Here is an 18,964-nt window from a genome sequence, read left to right as displayed (position 1 = left end):
TGTCTTCGCCTTATTTTCCATTCTTTTTCTACAAGGGAAAAAATAAAGGGATAAAAAAAAACAAAAAAGGACAAAATAAAATAAAAAAAAGGACAAAATAAAATAAAAAAAAGGACAAAATAAAATAAAAAAAAGGACAAAATAAAATAAAAAAAAGGACAAAATAAAATAAAAAAAGGACAAAATAAAATAAAAAAAAGGACAAAATAAAATAAAAAAAAGGACAAAATAAAATAAAAAAAAAGGACAAAATAAAATAAAAAAAAGGACAAAATAAAATAAAAAAAGGACAAAATAAAATAAAAAAGGACAAAATAAAACAAAAAGATGAAAAGCATAAAAGTTTACTTACTTTAGAGATTCATCTGCTTCTCCCAATTTATAATAAAGAAGACTTAGTTTTAAATAAGCAGCCGTATTATCATTGCGTAACTTTGTAGTCGGACGGATATCAAGCACTGCTTTATGGAGATCACCCTGGGCGATGTAGCACTCAGCTCTCATTTCCTTTAATTCAGGATTCCAGGGACAAGACTGAAAACAAATATTTCTTTTGTTATTCATTATAAAAAATTTTTTTTCCTATATTAAAACACAAAAATAAGGAAAAAGCTTTAGGTTGCACATGCCTGTAATAAAGCGAAAATATATTCCAAAAATCATGTAAATTGATCAATAGTATTTTTTTTATAAAGAAAATCAAATTTTATGAGTAACCGTTTTGCTCACCATTTCGGAAAAAATTTTTCAAAAAACAAAGGGAGATAATTTATAATTACTAGATTTATGTTCTAATTTCTAGGAATTACATTTAAGTATTTAAAAATGATTTTCTTTATAAGAAAAAAAAACTACTTGATCAATTTACGTGATTTTTAGAATATGATCTTTTTGTTCTGTCATGGGTACATACATTGAAAAAAATTTTTATTTCTTTTTCAACATAGGAATTCTTGACAACCATGAACAATTATTAAAACTAGAATTTTTAATTGCAAAACATTTTTATATAAATTAACAGTCTTAAAGGTAAAAATAGAATTTCATGCAAAATTCAATTGACAACTATAGAGCATTATCAAGATTACAAAAGGGTCGCTAGAGCTTAAAATGTATTTCAATATTAAAAACTAGGCTAATGTAGGAGGTTAATGTGATCACAATTTTTGGTATTTTTATGTCTATCACATAGTCGAGAATCTAAATGAGATTTCAACCCGTTTTTAGTTTCCAGCTCTGATCAGACAGGTTTTTTTGTGCATATTTAGAATTACGCTTATTTCTAAAAAAAAAAAAAAAAAAAAAAAAAAAACCTTTATAGTGTACGTACTCGAAGATATATTCAAAATATCATGTAAATTGATCAAGTAATTTATTTTTAATTTATTTAAAAATCAAATTTTACGATTTTTAGCAATTAAATATTTTTGCCAGCCATAGATGATGTATTATGGAAAAATAGATAAATCTCAGTAGTCGAAGGAAGTTGTCCGCTCTTGAATTTTAATGTATCCTTAAAAAAAAAAAAAACATGGTGCCTACTGCCTGTCCAATCTGGCTTGTCATAAAATTTGATTAAACAAAAAAAAAACTACTTGATCAATTTACATAATTTTTGGATTATGACATTTTCATTCCGTGACATCAATGATTTTCCTGTAGTTTTGTTTTTTAACACAAGTGTAATTCTAAAAAGTTCTAAAAGTACTAAAATTAGTAATCAAACTTTTTAGCCAGTTTATTTGGAATGGGTGTTTTATGCCAAATTGATAGATATGTTTTCAATTGTGCTCATTTTTGCATTTAATACTAATCCTTTACTGTGCATTGAACAGATACTATACTACTTAGTTTGCTGCATCTTATAACAAAGGTCCATACGAAATTCCAGTTAGATTGGCCCAGTGATTTCCCAGAAACAGATAGACAGACAAAGAGAAATATGATATAGATTCTTTTCCAAGTCTCACCTCAATAGCTTTCGTTAATAATTCTATTGCAGCTTGATGGTCGCCATTTTCAAACATGTCTTTTGCATCTTCTATATCTCCTTTTAAAGGCTTTATCCGTTCTAAGATATCTTTTGCTTGCTGATGCTTAGGATCATATCCAAGCTGAAATGCATGAAAAAAAAAAAAATGTAAATGATTATAACACAAGGGCAGGTAACGCATTGTTATTGTAGCAGAAAAAAAAAAAAAAAAAAAAAGGTACCTTTGTGAAGAAAAAAAAATGTGGAAGAGTATAGTTGGTTGTTTTTGTTTTACAGCATATCAACCCCTTTTCAGGTTATTTAATGCCCGAATTCAGTTATTTTCAAGAAAAATTTTTTAATAGAATATATATATATATATATATATATATATATATATATTTTTTTTTTTTTAAGTCAGGGTTCCATGGGTTAAATAGAAACTAACAGGTACGAATCCAGTTATTTTGAAGAAAATTTTTTTTAACAGAATATATATATATATATATTTTTTTTTTCAAGTCAGTTTCTATTCAACTCATAGTTGAGACCCTAACAGGTACTACCACTCCAGGTCAGAGTAGACCTGGGAGCAATGGCAATTAAAGGGTGGCTCCACACTCCCCAAAGCCCACAAGCTGGGGCCTCACCATCGGATATAGTTTAAGGTCATATCCAGGACCTGGAAAAGTATAAGAAAGCTATAACAGGGAACCAGGAGTTAAAATGATGTGATGTATGAACAAAATTAACAAATGAAAGGTCTTTTAGAGCTTATTTGACCTTTAAAAACTCTACCAAATTCTGACAATTTTGGGTCTAAGCACTTGAAATTTTAGATGTAGACTACTTGGACATGGATAAAACTTTTTAATTTGATTTGAGCCCAAAACAATAAATATTAAGGGGTCAAAATTGGGGTCGAAGTTAAAAAAAAATTGACCTCTGCAGTCTACCAAATTATTCAGCCAATTTTTGGTCTAAACATTTGAAATTTTACATAAAGCGTATTCAGACATATGGCAAGTTTTTTCAATCGGTTTTTGGATAAAAATTTGGCTGCCAAGGGGTTAAAGTTCAAAATATTTTACCTTTGCAGTTTCTAGCAAACTATTTAGCCAATTTTGGGTCTATACATTTGAAATTTTACATAAATGATATTCAGACATGCAGTAAGCTTTTTAATCAGTTTTTGGGTGAAAATTTAACTGCCAAGAGGTCAAAGTTGAAAGAGTTGACCCTTGCAGACTAACAAACTCCTCCGCCAATTTTGGGTCTAAACACTTGAAATTTTAGATATAGATTATCTGGACACAAGTCAAACTTTTTAATATATATATATATATATATATATATATATATATATATATATATATGCACACATAAGTCATAAACAGTACACAGAGCCTGAGCAAAACCGGGCTGAACTACTAGTATAAAAATAAAAATGTGGGTATGAGTCATTAATATTCTAGACCTTCTTGGTTAAGAGCCATTTAACTTCCATTTTAATGGATGGCATCATTGCTTTATTATTTCATCATTTACACCATGAATACGCAGGAAATACAACAGGTTTGAGTAAATGAAGTAATTTTTTTTGCAAAGTCAGAAAAGGTATTCTCAGTATTGTTAGCTTGTTTTAATGGGTCAGCGGATGTCATCAGTTTGTGACGTTAACCAATGTGTACAGAAATCATTATCATTTTGAAACTGCAATTGAGATGGTGAAGTTCAATAAACTATCTTTTCATATGGTTGTTAATATGTGCACATGCCACCACTACACACATTGGAAAACAGGAAGACTGACCTACATATAGCTCACTGGTAGTCCCAAATGGTCATCCATCTGGTACTGGCCAGGCTCAGCATTACTCAACTTTGGTGATCTGACGAGAACGAGTGATTGTACTGTATATATACAGAGATAATAGAATATTTTCTTTACATCATTTTATTTTAAAGAGGATGCATATGTTTTTTTTTCAAGACTTTGCAAATGTAAAAAAAACAAAAAACAAATTAACACAAAAAACAAAAAAACAAAAACTTACCACTTTTTTATAATCAGCTTCTGCTTCTTCTAAATTGCCCTGTTTCAAATATACATTGCCTCGTTGTAATCGGGCCTAAAAGGAAAAGTTTTTATAAAATGTTACTTATTTCTGCAATTTCAAACATGAATTTTTTGTAATCACTTCTTTAAAGTTTTCTAAAATTTTTTATTTTATTTAATAAGGAAAGGAGACACAAGGAATTATATTAAGTAATAAAGCAACATGAAGACAAGGCTATTTCTTAAAAAATACAGAAAAGTGTGTACAATTTTGATTGTACGCGCATCAGTTTAATCTAAACATGGTTAACATCCTCCTTACATTATTTGTTGCTTTTAGTTAAAGAAAAGGTCATAGTCAGCTAACGTACTTCCTAACTTCTGGTGTAGTGCTACCGGACGCAGTGATAAGACAAATAAGTTCCTTTGCTTTTTTGCTCACATGCCTGTATCTCCCCTGTGCATATACTTTTTTTTTTTTTTTTTTTTTTTGATATTATGTTTTTCTGATCTTTCTTTTTTAATTTAATAATCATTGGAATATTTTAATTAAAAATTATTGAAATTAGTTTTTTTTTTTTTTTTAATTATTGAAAACACTTTAAAATCTTTTAAAACTATTTTGGGAATATTGTATTGGATGTGTTTTTTCTTATGATGTTTGTAATTTTATTTGTTGCGATGTTTGTAATATTTTTTATGAGGTTTGTAATTTTGTCATTTTGTATTTCAATAATTTCATTTGTTATTTGATTTCAATAATTTTATTGTATACTTTTCATAAACATTATATAAATTCAAATAAAAAACTTGTTTTTAAAATTTAAAAACTTATTTTCATAATTTTATTATTTCTTATAAAATTTCAAATAAAACTTATTTTTTAAATTTGGTTATTAAAAGTGAAAATGAAGACTAATTGTGTTATTTGTATAATTTTGTTAATTTTTTTATTATATTTAAAAAAAAAAAAAAAACGCTTCACAAATAGAAATACTGAAGAACAATAAAAATGAAGGAACTATTTTGCCTTGTCACCACTTCCGGTAGCACTACATCAGAAGTTAGGAAGTATGTTAACTGACTATAACAAAAAGAAAAAATCATTTTAACAATGTTTCATAATTTTGAAATATTCTCTTATTTCTATTATTGCGAATGAAGGGAAAGCATCAAAATACTTACAGCATTAAAATCTGGTCTTAAACTCAAGACTTTATCTAAATCAGGTACAGCTGATCGAGATTTTCCCAATGCGAGGAATACTGTGGCTCGTTTAAAATAAGTTAGATAATTATCAGGGTCACCCTCTGGAGAAAAAAAAAAAAAAAAAAGATTTGGAAAATTTGAAACCCGTCATTGATGACAAAGCATTTAATGCTACTAAGACAAAACACATTTTCCTTCAAGAATAAGAAACCTTTTAAACCCACAATTGCCATGGTTAGTAGCATCCTATCTGAGAGTCCATCAAGCTACTTGACATGATATTCACAGGTAACATGAATTGCAAGAAATACATAGAAGATACTGACAAGTCTGCCGCAAAGAAGATGGGCTTCTTTTACTGTGTTAAAAAACTACTCTCACTTGCCAGGATCCTATATCTCTACAAAGTCATCATTTGCCAATGCATGGAGTATTGTTTTCACATCTAAACTAGTGCACTAACCACTAACCTTTCTCAGCCAAGATAAAAAAAAAGAAAAAAAATCCCCACACGATCCACTAAGTTCCAGGCCCTATCCCATCATCACAATGTTGCATCTCTGTACTGGTTTTATGAGTACTTCAATGGAATGTGCTCAGATGAATTGCTAAACTAGTGACTCCTCAATGTGAATAGCCTTGACTAACATGTCAGTCAACAAAATCACACCTCTTCACGGTAAAGGTCACTAGATGCTGGAGGGATTTCTAATGTAAATAGCTTCTTCCTCGATTGCAGTAACATGCAAAGGTTTAAATGTAATCTGAACAAACATCTTGCTGTGCAATTCCCCACTTGGGATGCTCCTAGTTCACAGTACACCTTTATGTTTCAGTGGTAATGTGCAAGGCTTGAGATGAACAAAAGTACTAAAAAAAAAACAAAAAAAAAAACAACCACTGTAAGATTAATATGTCAAATGCACATCCAATGGATTTTAGATTTAGAAACAAGAATTTTAGTAAATGTTACTATTAAAATGAGTTTTATTAAACAAAACTCTACATACAATGAAGTGTGAAAAATAAATGCTGTATGTGGTGTGTTGGATATATGATAAGAAAATTTTTACTAACATGTTGTCTTGCTTATCCACTATTCCATATATTAAATCATCCAAAAACTCAGACTTTAACATTTTAGAAAAAAGTTAAACGATTATTCTAAAATATATATTAAAAAAATCATTTGAATACTTGGTCTTGATTTTATACTTATTTGCCTACATTGAGGATTGCATAAACATGAAACGCTAGTGTTTGTAGGTATAAAAGTTGTTAAAATTTTTAAAATCATAACGGCTATTCTTCAAGAAATGAAAGTTGAGCCCTATCTAGAGAATTAAGAAAAGCAGTCAACTTTAGCAAAAACACATCAGTCTAACTTCCTGTCGTTGAATACTCTCTGACAGTCAACTGTGAATGCCGAAATAGCATTCATAGGTAATATACTTCATTTCCATCCCTTCATGTATTAATTGCTGGTGACCTGGAGGAAAGATGCTCCCCCATGAAGTAAAGAGTGGTTCTGTGGCAGGGTTCGAATCTCCTAACCAGTAGTAACTATTTCCTTCACTGATGACTAGGGCTATGACATGAGAATATTCTTATTGTTTTGACTTGAGTATATATCCAATACAATTAGATTAGCAATACACATAGCCGTTAAAACGCCTTGGATAATCACAGATTTCAAGGGGTTTCTACTAAAATAGTCATATTTTAAAAACCAAAGCACTTTAAGTCTTCAAAATACCACCGTTTTGTTCAGAAATGAATATACTTTCAAATGAATTAGTAAATAATAACATACATCATATATTTTTAGAGTTTTAAGCAAATAAAGTGATAAAATGTGAACATCATAAAACGGCATTTTCAGTAAGATTTTGTAATGACCCTCCCCTTGATTTCTAAACATTCGTACAGTGTTTCTGTGAAGAATTTTTTAATGAAATTTAGAAATTAGCCAAAAGAGATGTCATTTTTAATAATTTCGAGTGTCCAAAATTCATTTGACCACTCGTTTTTTTATTGTGTTAAAAAAAATGATTTCAAAATGATGAGTATTGAAAATTTAAAAAAAAAATTTTCTTCAGACACTCACTATTAAATAAAACAATCTTTTTACTATGTTTATTCGTTAAAAAGATGATCGAACAGTATTTTCTCTAGTGGTACGTAGCAATTTAAAAACATAATATCCGAAAAAAAATCGTTATGAATTTGAATCAAGACTTCTGTAGTATTAGTGATAGTAGCAGAAGCAGCGATAACATGGCGTAAACAGACGTTTTGTTTTTGTTGTTTATTTTTATTTCAAATCGATTTTTTTTTTAATTGAAAATCTGGTTATAAATAAAAATTCTTACATGTTTAGTTAGAGCTATTTTGTTATCAACCATACAAATATTTTAAAAATATTTTGACAAGTGAAAATGTGAACTATCGTTGTTTTGGTTCACATGTACGAACGGTACACACACTTCTAATTTTCGTCCCTTAAAAAATGTTTTCAGTGAATTATTATCAAATGGAAACTAATCTACCCGATTATTAAAAATAAAATAAAAAAAAATAATCAATATTTAAATATTTGTAGGAGGTGCTCAGTTAAAAAATAAAAACGGTAGGAAAAGACATGAAATGTAATTAAAAATCAAAATAACATAATTCAAAATTTTTAACAATTTGTCAGCTTTAGCAAAAACTTGTTTCTTTTTTTATATTTAAATAGAATTTAAATACTTGATATTTTTCCAAGCATCATGTTTTCTGTTAGAAGGACGTCACTTTTTTAAATAACATTTATTTTTGTCTGTTTGTCATAATTCTTGTAAAGTTTCACAATGGGTATCAAACACCCTCTTTAAAAAAAAAAAAAAAACCTTGCTTAATTCTATGTCCAATCCTAGGTACGAGTGGCAAGCCTCCTCCTAAAACCTTTAGCCTTAACAATAACGCTAAGTACAAGTGATAGAGCTCCCCACTAAACAAACTTCCTGTGAGCTCATATAAGCGTAAAAAAAAGCATAAAAAACGTTTAAAGAAAGTGCACATGATTAATCTCCTATAAAAAAATAAATTGGTCAACTGTCCTAAAACGCTAGGATCATCTTGAAATGGTGAATTATTTTACATTAATGTGAAACCAACCCTCACTCTAAATTCTAAAATTGTTTTTGTTTTGTTTCTATCAAGTCTTCAGAATATTCACACATAATTTTCCTTAGCCCTATCATTAACCCAAAGTCAGAGTGGCAACCTCCCCATCTTCTCATAATTGTACAAAGACCCTCTTAAAACCACACATAATCGCCTTTTAGAAAACAAACAAACAAACAAAAAAACACTCAGGATTTATCTATCATAGGAAAGGGGGGGGGTTAACTGCCCTAAAATGCTCAAATGATTCAAAATGAGAAATCCGTTTACACTAAATTCTAAAATAATTTTTGTTTATCTTTTATTAAAGTTTTTTCAAGTTGTTCACATGCAATTGTCTATAAAGGTAGAATCACATATTTTGGAGACGTGGTCAGATGGGGAGGGGTAACAGAAGGTATTAATCTACAATAATACCAAAGAAATATTGCAATATATTCATTTTTAACCAATCCTAGATTTTGATTTCAGTTTTTGGCACATAAAATGCATTACAACTAAACTTTGAGTTCTCTAACTTCTTTTCTTTTAATGAATACGCCATGTATTAAGCAATCGCAGCATATTTATGTGCATTTACTGCAGATTATTTGGAAACCATTCATTTCTGGAGATTTTCAGTAGCATATTCAGATTCCTTACACAAAAATACACTTATATGGCAAATTTCATTGCTTAATCTTGTGTTTTAACAAAGATATAGCATTTTTACTGAAAAAGTAGTGCAAAAAATGTGACAAAACACATATGGTCTTAAAGAGGGGAAAATATTAAAACATGCAAGACATAAAAATAGTCATAACTTCCTTGGATTTAAAAAATTAAAAAAGATTCTTTCTTAGCTCATCAAGCTCTTTCTATATATACCAATATTGAAATATTTTAAGCCATTTAAATTTTTTCATGTGTATTGCTAATTATTGTTAATCAATCGAGAACCACATTATTTTAAAATATAAGATATTAAGCGAGATATACTCGAGAGTCAAAATAATGAAAAGAATAATCTCTTATCATAGCCCTAGTGAGGACTGCATAAGCATGAACAGTGTCTGTAGGTATAAAAATTTATATTTATTTAAAAATTATATATAATATAAAGCTGAATGTCTGTGTGTGTCTCGTCTCGTCACGAATAGGCTCCTATATGGTTGACTATTATAGAAAACTGATCACATATAATGATAGATGTATCGAGACACAGGAATGGGTATGCTTGATCTGGCATAATGATGATTCATTAAAATTGTGGGGTCTGCGTACATGCCTGGTCTACAAAGTATGGAAATAAAAAATTAAAAAAAAAAAACGTTTACAAGTGTTTTTAATATAGATGTACATAATAATACTTTGATAAGTATGTTTTAACTTAAATAGGGATGGTATAATAAAATTGTGGGATCTGCATTCGCGCCTGGCCTCCATAGAATGGAAATAGGCATAAACTTTAATAAAGACTTTTCATATCTATCTGCGTAAGTATACTTTGATAATTATGTTTCAGTTTGAAGAAATATAGTATAATAAAATTATGGGGTGTTCGTTCGTGCCTGACATCCATAGAATGGAAATATGTCACAAAGTTTAACAAGGTTTTTTAATATAGATCCACAGAATATTGTGATAAGTGTTTCAGTGTGAACAGGTATGGTATAATAAATTATGCGGTTTATCTATTTTATTTTTACTTTCATCATATTTTGCTTTGGTTTTGATACCCCCAAATTTGAAACTATCTCTTTACAACCCTTCCTTTTCATAACCTATCATACTTTCATAAATCAGAGTCCATTTCCTGCAGGCTGTTTTTGAACCTAGTCAACGACTGGTACTTTTGCTAGTATATATATATATATATATATATATATATATATATATATATCATCCCTATTGACAATTTTTTTTTTTTTTTTTTTTTCATATTTGTGTCTTATAATATTAACGTTAGACGTAGTATGAATGACTTCAGACTTTTCCATCTGTTACCATATTTTTGTGCCACCCGCTAGGAACTGATCTTAAGTCATTCACAACATATTTAATATCTTGCCACATGATCCACAACCGTCGATATTAATGTAGGACATACTTTGGAGCATTTCAGATAATTAATGGCAGGTGACGTGGCTGTACATTTCATGCAACAAATTCTCATAGAAGCTTTGAAACAGAATGGCTATTTTCTCCATCCGATGTAGACAGAATTGTGTTGGTTTGATGTTTTGCCATAGCGGCAACATAAAAACAACAACAAAAAAGACCAAACACCAAACTTGATTTCATGATAGAGGGCCATGATAGGTCTTTTTTTTTTTTTAGCTTTTTTTTTCGTCCAAAACTTTGACATAATGGGCTAGTATTTGGTATCACATCTACAGGGAAGTTGGGCAGCAAGATGTTTGTTTACATTACATTTAAGCTTCTGCATGTTAGTACTATCAGGAAGGCAAAAAACATTTCAAAGTCCAGCAGTCTGAGGGAAAAAACTATTAGAGTAGAAACTAGTGATGGAATGATTCCAATATTTTCCCTCAGATTCTGATACAATTATCGATTCTGTACTAAATTCCCAATTTTAATTATTTATAAATTTCTAAATATTTAACTATAAAATTGTTATTTTTCCTACTAATTGTATAAAAAAAAAAAAAATTAAAAAAAATCATGTCTTTGCTGCTATGTTGAGCAAGTTAGAATAATTTGAATGCAATTTTCCGTCACGTTTTTGTGAATGACAATAGTACAGTTGCTTTACTCTCAGTTGGTTGAAAAGTTCTGTCGTACCCAAACAACCTGAAAATGCGACAAAACTACAGGCAATAATTCAGGTTTTCCTCTGCTTCTTATGCTTCCATACAAACAATCGTTTGTACCGCATCAATAATCAGCCATTATGCCAATAGTGGAGTGTCAAGGAAGTGGTTAGACTATTCTTATAAACATTACTTTGCATGAATCCAAAGTCAAAACTTATTAACAGTATCAAGTGTATTTCAATTTCTATAAACCATGTCTTTCTCATGTCAATGTAAAAAAAAAAAAAAAAAATGGTGCAAGTTTACATTTCACAAGCATCTTTATAATGTATGTACCAATCATGGAATAAAAAATGTCATATTTAAAAAATTATGTACTTGATTCAAGTGGGTGTTTTTAAGAAAAGCAAATTTTATGAGGAAGTGAGAACAGTGTGTCTTGATCTACCATATTTGATAAATCAAAGGAGACAACTCAATTCGAATTACTGAGATTTTAAAACAGCCTTGTGATAGCTATGTTAATCAATAAAAATGTTTCAAAAAATTGATTTTCTATATAAAAGACATTACTTTATCAGTTTACATGATTTTTTGGAATACGACTTGTTTTATTATGGGTACATTTATCATAAAGATTTTTTCTTTATTTTTGTTTTTTATTAGGTTGAATTCTGTATAAAAACGAAAATATATAAAATTTTATCATTTCGATTAAATACTTTCAACAAAACTTTATGGTCAAGTAGACTTCATGCAAGACAGGAAAAACAAAAAAAGTTCTCTTCTTACCAACAGCAGAATGATAATGTGACAGAGCATCAGACAGTTGACCTTGAGCAAGAAGGGTTTTGCCCATTTCAAGGTGTTCTTCTACATTTCCGCCAAAAACACCTGTAAAATATATATATATACATTAATTGTAAGTTTAATCATTTTATTGGGAGGAAAAAAAAAAAAAAAGGAGTTGGCATTTCCTACCATTGTAATAACTTCCATTCCTGTTAGCTCCTTACATCAAATGGCTTCATGCTTTGCCTGGAGCAATTTAAAAAATCAGTTGATTCACCGCTACTAATATATATATAATTCAGAACAATCATAAAATAGCTTACGTACCGGTCACTGCATTGGTACAAAATGCACGTAACTAAAATATTCACAAACTATTGTAATCTAGATAGTCTGCATTATGCACTGAAAAATATAATCCATAATTAATTCTCTGCAACCTCTCTCTCACAGATGTGATGGGTGCTAGTCTCAGTCTTTTCTATAAATACTGTTATGGCATGTGTTCTTCCGAATAGCTTGATCTATTCACTGCTTTCTTTGTTCCAGCTTGTTTGATATGTTGGTCTAGTGGTCTACATTAATTCGTTGTTTTGATTCAGCATTATAATACAGCTTCCTATTCCAGTAGCTTCTTTCTAGGAACTGTAGGCTTGTGGAACCCTCTTCCTGCTGACTGTTTCCTATAGTTTTGGTCTTTTCAAGACTAAGACCAATAGATATCTATCATTGCAATAGTCATCTTTCAAATGGCTTACATCAAATGGCCTCATGCTTTGTCTGGAGCAGTTTAGAAGATAAGTCGATAAATATGTATTTCTTGCACACAAAGTAAAAACTTATTTTTCAATGATAAATCAGATTTATTTATCAGCAGATTCACCGTTACTAATCTATATAATATTCTGATTGTTCCTTCCTTGGTTCATATGTTATGCTTTGAAAAAAAGCCAAATACAATTTTTTAACTGCTTCTAGAAAGGCTAAATTTGCAAAATTTGACATTTTTGTCTCTTACAATGTGATTTTATTATTTGTATTGATAAATGTAACAATATTACTTTCTGAGTATTGATTAGTACTTATTGATCTATCTCATTTGGGTCGGTTCTATATTTAAAATACAATGGACACTATTTTCGTAGCAATGTTAATAAATTTGTTGCGTATTATGAGTTTAACTATTTTTTGCGCTATCCAGAAAAAAAAAAATATATATATCAGCTTTATCAAAACATTTGCTTAAATATATTTCTCATTGTGTGGAATTTCAACAGGTCCTGCTATTCCAGAATAGCAGATTAATATAATTTACAAATTCACTTACCCATCTAGAAACTGGAATAACAATAGATTTAAAACATCTTGACTGTACTGATGGCTACCTTACTCGATATACTTGCGTGTCATCTATTAGATTTGAACATTTTGAAAGCCATTCAATATTGTGCCCAAGATAAAATTCTATTTAATGCTTTGATGAAATCACAAGGTCAAAATGTAACGAAACCACATGAGTAACCTCTGCTCTACAACTCCCTGACCCCAACACATCTTTTGTTCTGATTGTGTCATCTTTTACACATTAGTGTCCGTCAACATGGTGCGCATGATTTCACAAATATAAAAACAAAACAAAGAGAAAACACAAGATAATACTGACTAACACATTCCATATATATATATTCATTGGACTCTGGGTGCGTGTGTGAACCCCCACCCCACGACCCTCTAAATACTAAAGACCATATAGAGGCTGTGTCCATCAATTGTCGACAGTTCATCTCAGTCTGTTCAACACCTCTCGATCTAATCCAAGCCATGATTTGCATTTAACTGTCCCAACACCCAACCGTCTTTAAGTGTCGAGCTGTCAACCGACTCAGTCACTGCTAAAACCTGGTCTCAAATATCATCGACCGGACATTGTCGTTATCATGTTAATTATGACCCTAACATAGCTCTCCTTTGTATTAAGGAACAAATTCTAAGCCATTGTTTACCGATAAATATATACATATATTTTTTTTCTTGTGTTTCCCAACCTCAATCACAAAACTGGACGTAAAAATAAGGGATAACACCACATTCACCAATGCTCCTAAACAAAACTGAGATCTTACCACTGAATACAATTTAAACTCATGTTCATGTAAGAGGAAAAGGTTACACAGTATAAATGCAATGTTAAATGATCCGGTATAGATTTGTAACTATTGATAACTATGCTTTATTTTCTTTAATTGTAAAACTAAAAGTAAATAATTATATTATAATGAAAAAAAAAAAAAAAAAAAAAAAAATCAATGATTAATATTAATAGTTGCAACTGCAACTTTCTCTATAAATATCAGCAGTGTGGTGCGAATAGTTCCCCACCATCCCTGTTTATTTTGCTGTTTAATGCAAATTTAAAACTGATCTTTAGTAACTATTTCCATTTAAACCATGTGCATTTAATTAAATCTACAAAGCTAATAGTAAATTTACTCTATTAAAAAATTAACATGTACAAGATGTATAAAAAACACCCATTCTCAACCTTTCTTCCATCACTGTCATCTCGGTTTTATGTATTTCTCGATTTAAAAATAGTAAATATATCACAAAATAAATAAAATCAAACTTTTTCTAAATAAAAAGTTGATCTGTATTACATTTCTTAGACATGACACAATTTAAGAAGAAATAATTATTTTCAAATCATCAGGTACTTCAATTATCCCCCCCCCACCTCCACCTATATAATTTTTTACCCTTAAGGATAAATTTACTGCCAGTTGAGAACCTCTGATATAAAACAATGTTCAGTTGTTTATTTTTAATTATTTTAAGTTCAAAAATATTTGAACCCTTCCTCAATCCTCATTTATACATGAATTAGGTTTGTTTGTTAATTTTATTTTAATATGCAGATGTTTGTCAAATGCATAGGACAAAATGTGAATAAAAGTAAACTTTTAACAGGATATAATAAAATATTTTGGATTTGGTTTTTGTCTAAAGATTTTTTTAATACTTATTTTTAAATACAACTCAGAGTCAATTAAAAGATATAGAGAATACAAGTGTCACTTAAAAAAAAATTTAAATGAATACATAAAATAAAACTATTGTAAAACAGCTGTACAAGATACTATAAAAATGCATTTGTAAATAAAAAAAATTAAAAACACTGATAATAGTTTGCATTTGTTTAAGAATTTGAAATTTTGAATATGGTTATGTGTCACTCTTGTTCAGCTCAACCAACTAAACTCATCTGATGGCATGGTTATGATTAGCCGGCTACCACAGAACAGGTAGCCAGTAATGGAGACGAAACAAGAATCAGAAAACTATAAAATTAGTTTCAATGCTGAAAAAGCATAACGAACTCCACAGAATATATTTTTAAAGATAATTAAAAAAAAAAAAAAAAAAAAAAAGTGCAGGAGAAAAAAAAGAAAGACCTTGTATAAGACAAAAAAAATAAAAACAAAAAACTTTACACAAAGATTTTGGGCTTAGATTATCTAGGAGTAGATTTTAATTACAGTTTATGATACAAGACAAGAACCCGATAAGAATCTTATCTACTAAAAATAAATAAATAAAAAAATATTCATACATTTATGACCTGTTAACTCCACCCAACAATGGATACTAATTTTGAATCAGGTTCATCCCTTGAGGATTTTAATCCATCAACCAGCAACACAAATTTAGACATTTAGATCTTACATTTTTTTTAACTATAAAGTCACCACTTATCAAGGTTTGAAGGCGACTTAAGGACAAGGGTTAATGAATGTAAAGTGGTAATACAGTAATTGTTAAATGGTGTAAATTGGGTAGAATTCAGATTTAAGAGGACGGCTCAACAAGAACTTGTTTACATTGGATTTGAAGGCTACCATAGTGTAATCGTCTGAGAATCAGGCCAATGGAACAGTGTTTCACAGGCAGAAAAAAAAAAAGCTTTGTTTATGGAATCTACGTTTAGAATTAGGCACATATAGAGTGGGGAAAATTATTGATAGTGATTGTAGCTAGTCTGGTGTTTTTCTTTAAAGGAAGGAGGTGGAGCCATTGATTCGAACTCAGACCAACACTTGCTATGAAAATAGTGATAGAGTAGAGACAAACTCATGTCTCTTGTGGGAAAGAAGCTGCAGGGAAAAGAAAAGGCATCACCTACTAGGTGATGAGACAGTTTTGAACTCTATCAAGGCAAGATAGGGTGCAACGAGCAGCTCCTGCCCAGATGTGGCAACAGTATTCCATTTTAGGACGTACTTGGTTCTTATACAGATAGAGAATTGCATCGGCAGTGAGATACCTGTAGGAGCGGTAGAATGATCTAACCATTTTCCCAGCAACCTTGGCAACGGATTTAATGTAGCCGATCCATTCAAATCAGGAATGAAGGTCAATCTCAGAAGCTTGTCAAGACATGGTATTTCCCCATTGGGTAGAAATTATTTAAGAGGACAACTCAACAGGTACTTATGAAAACAATTGTTATAATCAGCCAAAAAGCTGAATGTTTTACAGGAGGTGAGAACCATAGAGTGAAACTCAAGCACCTGTCATGAAAATGATTAAGCAGAGATAGGCTCTCAACGTCTCTTCTACGAGAAAAAGGTAGCAGAGAGGATAAAATGTAAAATGGACACCACCTTCCAGGTCTCAAAGTTGGTTTTGTATCCTGTCCAAGCAGGAACGAGTCCTCCCAGATATGACAACAGTACTTCATCTTAGAATGTAAATTGCATCGGGAGTGAGAGTTTCTAGAGCAGTAGAATAATTCAACTATTTTTCTGGCAACCTTAAATTTAATGCAAGTTTTCCATTTCATGTTAGAAGTGAAGGTCAGTCTCAGAAGCTTGTTGAAGCAGGATGCTTCCTCAAGATGAGAGCCATTCATTTCAATTGAGCCCAGGTGGGGAGCAGAGTATTAGTGGCGAAAAGGTAGCTTAGTTTTAAGCAAAATTACTCACCCCAACCCACTACACCACATGCTCAAGGTCAACAGAATATTAAAAGTAATGGCTGTACATTATTTTCTATTCTATTGCAAGCAAAAAAAAAAAAAAAATGGTTGAATTTAGTTGAGGTTTGAATTTAGATAGTTTTTTTTTTTTTTTAGTTTTTTTTATTTATTTGCTTATTAGACTTTAAAATAGGAAAAGGTACCTAGACTTATGATTGAACATGTTAATTTAAGCATGCGAACCTCTTTTCACAAGCGCAACACTAAAATAGATCACGTGTCAGTATAATATTTTTTTTTTTTTTTTTTTTTTTTTTAATTCAATTGAAAAGATTTTCTGGTTATTTTTTTTCATGTCTCAAAAAAATGAAATGTCAAAATCATTTTTACAAAAACGTACTGACATTTCATAATTGTTACTGAATTTCAATCTGAAAAGTCAGAAGCTGAGACTAATAACAGTGTTCAAGTTAACAGCACTGTGAGACAGCAGTATTATCTCTTCCTTTGAAGTATTAGTATATACAAATAAGACCAGGTTAACTTAATTGCTAACAAAGCTCTAACAATTAAGAGAGAAAAGGTTGGGTGGGAAGAATGACCTATTTTCCTTTTTATAAATGAAAAGAAACAGGAAAATGTTTTTGAACTTTTTATGAAATGAATGAATCTTTCAGAATGCAGAGTTTCTTTTATCAATTAAAAAATAAAATAAAAATCCATTAGACAGTAAGAAAAGAAAAGAAAAGAAAAGAAAAGAAAAAAAAAGAAAAGAAAAAAAAGAAAAGAAAAAAAAGAAAAGAAAAAAAAAGACAAGAAAAAAAAAGACAAGAAAAGAAAAGAAAAAAAGAAAAAAAAACTTCCAAAAGAAAATTAGAAACGGTTATAAACGATGCTGCTAGGAACTGATGAATCGAATTAATTCACGTCCTGCTACCAACCAATCAGAAACCAGAATTGCTCTATAAATATTAAACCTTTTTGTAGCAATATCATATAAGTTTTATCCATGACAACACGGGAAGAATCTTTTGCTCTGTGGATTCTAACTCGAGAACTGTCTACTGCAAACCAGTCTCCTCCTAGGATTTGTGTAGAACAATGGACCATCGGAAACTGTTCTGAAACTAAACATGGCTTACACTTCTAGAGATTATGGGCCCAGCGTGCTTCTTTATTTCGATGGATCCAAATCAATTCGAATTGTGGCAGGTGAAATTTTTAGGATATCTACAAATTCAAAAGCTACACAAAGTACTTCAAACACAACCTGAAAACAGAAACGACCCTAATTTCAACTATCTTTGCGGAATTAATACAGTGTTTAGATGACCGAAGTTTAGTGTTTAGATGAGAGAAGCCCTGGACGATGGCTGCAAAGCATTAAACAAATTGAGAGAGAGCATTATTTACTGAAAGGAAAACCCCAAATTATTTCTTTATATACTGAACTGACCTCTCTAAAACAAATGGAAGCTGAAACCATTACAGATTATATTATAAGAGCTGAAATGACTGCAAATTCTTTAAAAATGTCTGGTAAAGTTATTAGCGACAGTCTGTTAATTTCCATCGTCCTCAAGGTATTACCGAGTGATTTCAAGCCATTTACCATGATAACCCAGAAAGAAACACCCATGACTTTTAGTCAATTCAAGGTGGCACTCAGAAGTTACAAGGAAATTGAAAAAATGATCACAGAAAAAAAAAACGAATCTACAAATATCATGAAATTTAAAAATGTACACATAAAAACACCAAAATTAAATTATACTCATGTCAGGAATAAAAACCGCAACTTTACCGAAAACAATCTTTCTCCTAAGGAAAGTACAAAAATTATTTGCTATAATTGTGGACGACCTAATCACAAAAGTTTCCAATGTAGATACAGGACTTTAAAGGGCGACTCTATTAAAAATGTGGAGAGCTCCGTTAGCGAACATACATTATTATTTTCATGTATGTTTAATGCTTCAACAAACAATTTTCTTGTCGGTTGTGGTGCAACGGCACATGTGATTACAAATGAATCT

At 30.3% G+C, this 18,964-nt stretch overlaps 1 protein-coding gene across 1 annotated transcript in view; it reads right to left on the bottom strand.

Moving 5' to 3' along the window:
- LOC145293105 (dnaJ homolog subfamily C member 3-like) overlaps nucleotides 1–18,964 on the bottom strand; it is a 70,317-nt gene that overhangs the window by 13,988 nt on the left and 37,365 nt on the right. Inside the window, exons 2-6 of the mRNA XM_080139482.1 lie at nucleotides 11,954–12,055; nucleotides 5,217–5,341; nucleotides 4,030–4,104; nucleotides 1,971–2,114; nucleotides 353–534 (exon numbers count right to left, since the gene is read on the bottom strand). Of these exons, the coding sequence (XP_079995608.1) occupies nucleotides 353–534; nucleotides 1,971–2,114; nucleotides 4,030–4,104; nucleotides 5,217–5,341; nucleotides 11,954–12,055 (628 nt within the window). The remainder of the gene's footprint in view (nucleotides 1–352; nucleotides 535–1,970; nucleotides 2,115–4,029; nucleotides 4,105–5,216; nucleotides 5,342–11,953; nucleotides 12,056–18,964) is intronic.

The sequence above is a fragment of the Euprymna scolopes genome, chromosome 14 (genome assembly GCF_053919585.1).
Source record: "Euprymna scolopes isolate OS-2025 chromosome 14, ASM5391958v1, whole genome shotgun sequence".
Lineage (NCBI taxonomy): Eukaryota > Metazoa > Mollusca > Cephalopoda > Sepiida > Sepiolidae > Euprymna > Euprymna scolopes.
Note: the sequence above shows the minus strand (reverse complement) of the source record. Positions and strands in the feature narration are given on the sequence as shown.